This window comes from Coenobita brevimanus, chromosome 60, assembly GCF_032717465.1.
Source record: "Coenobita brevimanus isolate Jiangsu-jjx chromosome 60, ASM3271746v2, whole genome shotgun sequence".
In the NCBI taxonomy this organism is placed as follows: Eukaryota; Metazoa; Arthropoda; class Malacostraca; order Decapoda; family Coenobitidae; genus Coenobita; species Coenobita brevimanus.
Window position 1 is genome coordinate 13,934,662 of NC_137013.1, and position 6,989 is coordinate 13,941,650.

Genomic DNA, 6,989 nt, shown 5'->3' on the forward strand with positions numbered 1-6,989 from the left:
CACCTCCCTGTACACCTAACCAAGCGCATAACGGCTCTCAACCCCCACTCCCCTTTCTATATAACACAGACATTAAAACTTTAAAATCTGAGTAGTTTATCCTTGGTAAACAAAACCTGGTCTCTTGAGATTCCTTGCACAAAGCACATTGAATCTATGAGAATTTTTTTTTTTTTTTTTTACTTTTTCAGTATTTTAAATAAAACTACTTAAAACACGGCATATTACCTATCAAGTGGCATCAGTTCACTACAAGATACATAATTATGTGAAATTTCTTGATGCTGTAGTTAATACTTTCTGAGATTTGCTCTGGAAACGAAATTTCTATGTCATGCCAGCTGCCCAGCTGACCAACTGCACTGACGGACACCATAGATAACAATATCCTCCTATGACTTTGTCAGGTGGAAGGTAAAAATATCAATCTATCTACTGTATGTACAGTATGCATGTATGCATGTTTATATGACTATCCATCCATCCATTCACTTAACTCAGTATCTACAAAATATTTTTATGCCCACAGACTGCAACGCTCCCTACGTATTAATGAATGATGCAGGACGATTTGGTAACAAGATTTCTCAATACGTTAGCCTCTATCTCCTTCGACATTTATTCGGCGTCAGGGTAAGGATTTCTCTCTCTCTCTCTCTCTCTCTCTCTCTCTCTCTCTCTCTCTCTCTCTCTCTCTCTCTCTCTCTCACGTCACTATTATATCACGTCTGCTATAACATCACAACCAAGTTTATTGAGATAAAAGAGGTAGTAGGTGATGGTGGCACTGTCATCCACTCACTTGATGCAGTGCTGTTACTTCCTCCTTCTCATACATTGCTCGATTTCTGTTTGTACCATTGTCTCTTACTGCTTCTCCCTTTTCTTCCTATCTGTTTTTGTTACGCTGTTTCCACTTAAGGTCGCCCTACACTGAACAAGTCTCGTGGTTTCTTTTAGCCCAGGAAGATATTTACAATGTTTGGTGGTAACCATATAACAAGATCAAGAGGTGAAATAGAGCCTACTATTTTGCCCCTGTTAATTGGGTGGTGACGGAAATGCTGCGCCCACTCAGGAACGAAATCATCACCTTTTTCCCCACACCTCATAGTGGTGAAGCACTGTTCTCTGCATAGGACGGACTGCAGGAGTAGATGCTTGTCTGTTGCTGACCTGTCTTTCCGGCCAGACAAACTGGGTTTAACAACAATAACAACTGAGCAAAAGATCAAATATTTACCCGACAGTAATAGTGTATGTATAATTTATTAGTTAAGGAAATTGATATAGTGCTAGTCTTATATTTGTAGCATTTTGAACAGATGAAGTGAGAGAAGTGATCAAAGGTTTGTCCAATAATTTGTTTAATTTACAAGCGCTTGCCGATTAACATGGCTGCAGAATTCCGTGCACCCAACCACCCATATTTCACATATGAAGTTCTCACAGGAAGCGGTCAAAACACTAATTCAGAGAATATCAATCAGAATAGTCTCAGAGTGGCAGCTGCTGGACCTCAAATGGCTGTTGTGTAAAGTTCGTTAAAAATACTTGTCTCCTCCAGTTCCACCTTTAATGATTTTTGTGCTGTTCTTCCTTCTACCCTCTTGGATTTTCTTATGACATATATTAAAAAGTCTCCACATGATGTACAATTGCAGCCATATCAAACAGAAACACCTCGTCCACCAGCGAGGTGGTGAATTGCTCTCTGCATCTGGTAACACTGGTAAGGAAATTCACTAGGTTTCGTTCGATCGTCAGGACGAACCAAACGCAGTGATCACTGCCTCTGTGCGCAGTTATTGGTGGTAATATAATATATAAGCAATGATTCGCAAGAAATATACTGATAATAGCACGTTATGATTACGGTAAGTTTAAAAAAATATCACATAATACATCCTCTACAGATTGGCAGTTATTATGAGTGACATGGAGTTCATGGGTGGTTTAGTTTCGAGTCATGAACCATGCAACAGTTAACAATTCAGCATTTAAGTCATAGTTATCAGCTTCCCCACGACCATCATTGAACAGAAAATTATCGTGACGCCCATCTTTCCTACCGTGAACCTGAAACTGATAGACCTCTGAAATCGAAGCAAGTTCACTACAAAGGCCTACAGGAAGTGGCGCCTCAGGAGGCGGCATGGTGGGAGTGGGGGACCTGGGAGACAGGAGGAGGGAGGTGGGTGAGGATGGGGGTAATAGTGGTCGAACTGAGAGCTGGGTGAGAGGGATGATGAGGTAGGGGACGGTAGGCTTTGATAGACGACAGGAGCTACAGTGGGAGGGATAGATTACAATGTGATAGCTGGGCCAAGTCATTGCTTCATGTAGAACATGGAGTTTTACAGTCAGACCATGAGACGTTATTTTGACGTTGCCTTGTGATGTAGTTGTCCGTCATGGTTTGTAACAATTCACGGCACACTTTCCTCTGGGTGGCTCAATATCCCTGTATTATGAGTATGGTGACTGTTAATGTGCATATATATGATAAATCTCTACAGTTTGTCAGATGTTACAGCTGTTGTCATAGTGATTGGGAATTACTCTTGTAGCCTAATGTGTAGTATCATCATGGATGGCGACTGATCTCGTAGAGTCGGGATAGGCATATGCAGAGATTTCCTTTATCACCAATAAATATGAAGAGTCTGACTGGAAGGATGTTCCCAATGGTTCTCATTAATATCTGTATGGCACCGATGTAAAATAAAGGTGGATTTACTTAACCCAGGTTAATGTTACCGTTTTCTGTATGCCATATTTGGCTGTTGATTGTACACACTGGCTGTGGTTAATGCATAAATTCACAGTGAACAAGAGTAGTATGCCCTAAGCACCGCTTCACAAATCCTGGAACCAGTAACGGTGGAACAATGTTTTAAAGTCTGCAGTTATCCAGTCTGAGCACGTGCATGTTACATCAACTTTGCCATCAGTTACAAAAATCGCTTGTATTAAATACAAACACACACTTTATCTGCACTGTGTCTTGTTATGCTTAAGTATTGTTCATACTGTGAAACTGACAGGATAAAGATAAATACGAGGTCCATTGCCCTGTTCACGGAGAGCAACTACTGAGCCACACATCCCAGCAGTGTTCGAACATGGAGCCATTGCTCTGGGTGAGTAACGGTATATATTGCAATCCATTAAAGGAGATAGGTGAACCACTGTCATTGATGTGTAAACATGTGATCTTCTGTTCCTGGTATAGCAATCATTACGGCCATCTCACCTCCCCGTCAGTACCCATATCTGAGTGCACCCAGTTATCATGAAGAGGGATGGGCAGACAGTGAACTGGTTACTGAGGCTGTGAATCAGATTGCTTAACAGTTACACGTCCTTCATCAGTAATCCGACATAAAGATCACGTAATACAGCTGAGAAGGCATCTCTCTATTAGCCCACCCCAGTTTCGCCACCTATGTTCTGGGACCCAGTTCATCCCCCCCTAGTAAATAACGTTTTCGTTTAGCTCGGTTCCATGCAGATATTAACCAGAACCATAGGCACGAATCACTACTGTTAACTGTTATTTATTTTGACAAGAGAAAATTCCTCCCTCCCCCTCCTCTGCTTTCTATATCACAGTTGTCATCCATGATGCTACTAAGTAAACACAACGAGAATAGCTCCTAATCGCTATGACAACAGGTGTGACATCAGACAAACATTCTAGGGGCTTTTCATAAATCACCATGTGAGTCGTCACCATACATTAATAATTCAGGGTTTGTGTAATGTACCACTCTGTGGTGAGTAGGTCGTCCTCTAGACAATATAACAAAACATGCAGGTAGCCTGCGTAACGTGGGAAAGTCTGGATGACGTTTAACGGTCTGACTATCAGATTCCATAATCAACATTAAACTATAGCTGATTTGGCACCATGTCACCAACCAGAGTCTACTCTCCCCAACCCCATCACTTGTCTCCTGTAGCATCCCCATGACGCTATGGTGCTGTCCTGTAGAGTCCCCCTCCCATCAGCCAGACCACTATTGTCCCTTCCTGAACCATCTCCCTCCTCCTGTCTCCTAGGCACCCCACCGTGCCTCCTCCGCAGTGCCACCTTTTATGAAATTGCGCCGATTAAAGAGGTCTATCAGTTTCAGGCTCACGGTCTGGGAGGACGGGGGGTAAAGGTAATTTTGTGATTACTGTGATCGGTGTGGCAATGCAGATAATGTTATAATGGCTTATATGCTGGCCGTTGGTATTTGTTGTATGGTTCATGGTGTTTATCGAAAGTAGCTTTTGCGAAACCTGAATGTTTCATGTGAATAAAATACAAATAAGTATGGTGTGAAGTTATTTTACTATCAAGTTCGCAAAACGTTGTTACTTTCAGTATATTTTCAGGCGAGACATTGTTCATACACCACCAGTAACTGCGCACAGAGGCAATGATCACCCCTTCCGGTTCGTCCTGCCGACAGAACAAAACCTGAAGAAGTTCAGGACTTATCAGTGTTACCAGATGCGAAGAGCATTACACCACCTCACTGGTGGACAAGGTGTTACTGTGTGATATGTCTGCAACTGTACCACTGTTGCCTGGTATTCCTTCCAGTCTTCATCTCTATCTATCTATCTATTGCCAGATGCCTTAATCCCTTATATGGGGTGGCCACAAACAAATCGCCTCCACGTCACACTGTCCCCCGCCATTTAACTGCCCCGCTCTCAATTCACACACCCCTCTCTTCATCTCTCTTACCTGTAAATATGGCACTGTTGTTCATGATCTCGGAGCAAAATATTGTTTTTAATAACAGAAAAGGAGAAGGAAAAACAATTGAATAAAAAAATAATAATTCATACACCAAATTACTGGTGTTGTCATCCATTCATAAATAATCTGTAACAGTTGGACTTGAACAGCTGTAAGTCGAAGTTTGGGGGCAAAACAACTCTGCAGAAGCAAGCTTCAAAGAGATGCACTTCGGGGAATAAAAGATTTCTGATAGGCGGCAGTCCTGTAATACTGATGTGTGACAGTCCAATCATGAATGCTACCAGATGCCCTTGTAGCACAGAGGAAGGCATGGCGAGGTGGCACGATGGATGCAACGTCGTCTGATCATTTACCACAGAAGTACAGTATCCGTAAAATAATGCAAGGGAGGCAACATTCCTTCTTACCTGTAGGGAAGGTATTTGATTTGTAATAGCACGGTTATTAACCCCTGTGTGGTGTTCATGTTTTTGTTACGCAGCCAATGTTTGCGGGTCTGGTGGACCCACCGCATTATTGGGTTTTTAAATCAATACAGCCATAACAATTTCTGTAAAAATACCAGATGTTTACTTTATCCCAAATGTAGACAATAAAGACAGCATATATGGTTAATAATAATATGCTTAGGAGCTCCTCTCCCAGCTTGCGTGAGGTAAAAAAGTTATTGCATGTGATGTTGTGTCCATTGAGTCCTTGAGTCGTGTCAGGACAACTTTCATCCCTTGGTTCTTCTCAGGGGCTCCTCCATCTGGCCTCCTTGTATACACTTGCCAGTTCCATGCATATGATGATGCAGCATCACAGGCAGCCTAGATCTTTATTCCGTATATTGCAGGTTTTGATGGTATGTACTGCCTGAAGGGGCAGCGGCCCCTAAATGGCACCAGCTGCTCATCAACAGTGACATTAGGGCCAGGGTAGTAAAACAGGGTTGAGGCAGTGCACTCACTTGTCCCACACTGTCTTGATGGCAGCTAGCTTGTCTCTCTGTCATCGAGCTAGTTTGTCATCTCGCGGTTATCAAACCAGATAATCCTGGAAATAATGTGAAAATTTTCCAGAGACATTGTGGCACGGAAAAGTTCTCTGCCAGTTTCTGCATCCCACAGGGATTCTGTGGATTCCCCTTTAGATCTGAAAACTCCAGCAAGGATAAGAAACCCATAATATGCTCGTAATTGGGTTTGGTCCATCTCCTTCCACTCCTCTCCAAAAACACGCCATGCCTCTATTTTAGTGAAATCCAGAATGATTTTCTGGATGTCATCCGGGATGAAAAGTTCAAAAGAAGACACGATATCCTGCACGTGAGTAACAGCCATCCGTGTTGGCCCAGGATGCATCTTTATCAAATTGGCAGCCCTGCAGGGTGGCTCTTTCTTTGGGCAAAGATACCATTCAATTTCACAATTCTTTGACATCCATATTTCTCCACTTGCTTGCTGCTGGTGGGCTGTCCGCTGACTGGCTGGTCCTCTGGCTGATCCTCTGGCTGGCTGCTGATGAGCTTCATCTGTGGCTGGCTGCTGACAAGCTGGTCCTGTGGCTGGCTGCTGACGAGCTGGTCCTGTGGCTGACTGCTGCGGGGGGCCTGAAGCTGGTACGGGCTCATTTTGGAGCTGGCTCAAGGTCAATATCATCCTCTTCTTCAAACTCACTCTCAGACTCTGAATTGATAGAAATGCGATCTTCAAAATTGAAAATATCTTCCTATTCTTTATCTTCCCAAGCTTCTATCTCTTCGAATATCATCTCTAAGGCCTTCTGCACGGAGACCCTTTTCGCTATCTTGATCGACTGCAATGCAGAGCCACACAAGCAAAGCTATTTATTTGTTGTGTTCCACCCCCAATCTGCAGGTGGGAGAGAGTGTACGAAAATATAGAATGGTTCCAGCAAGACAGAGGGTAAAATGTGCGGGAATGTGGGAGCAGACAGGTTTCGGTGCTTGAAATGTAACATTGTTGTAACCGTGTGCATAAATAGTAGGAGCAGAGAAAAAACTCACACACACACACACACACACACACACACACACACACACACACACACACACACACACACACACACACACACACACACACACACACACACACACACTAACAGCAGGCCATGTAGGAGGAGGACAGAGTGAAGGGACACAGCATCTCTACACTTTTATTACCCTCGGGTCCAGTGGACCCGAACACCACATGTGTAATATAAACATGTAGGAGGGGTGTAC

At 43.3% G+C, this 6,989-nt stretch overlaps 1 protein-coding gene across 1 annotated transcript; it reads right to left on the reverse strand.

Annotated features, from left to right (window-relative positions):
* Positions 1-5,763: 5,763 nt before the first annotated feature.
* On the reverse strand, positions 5,764-6,108 carry LOC145403287 (uncharacterized). The gene has a single exon (XM_080275096.1). The coding sequence runs from the start codon at positions 6,106-6,108 to the stop codon at positions 5,764-5,766; it is 345 nt and encodes a 114-aa protein (XP_080131222.1).
* Between the last annotated feature and the right edge of the window lie 881 nt (positions 6,109-6,989).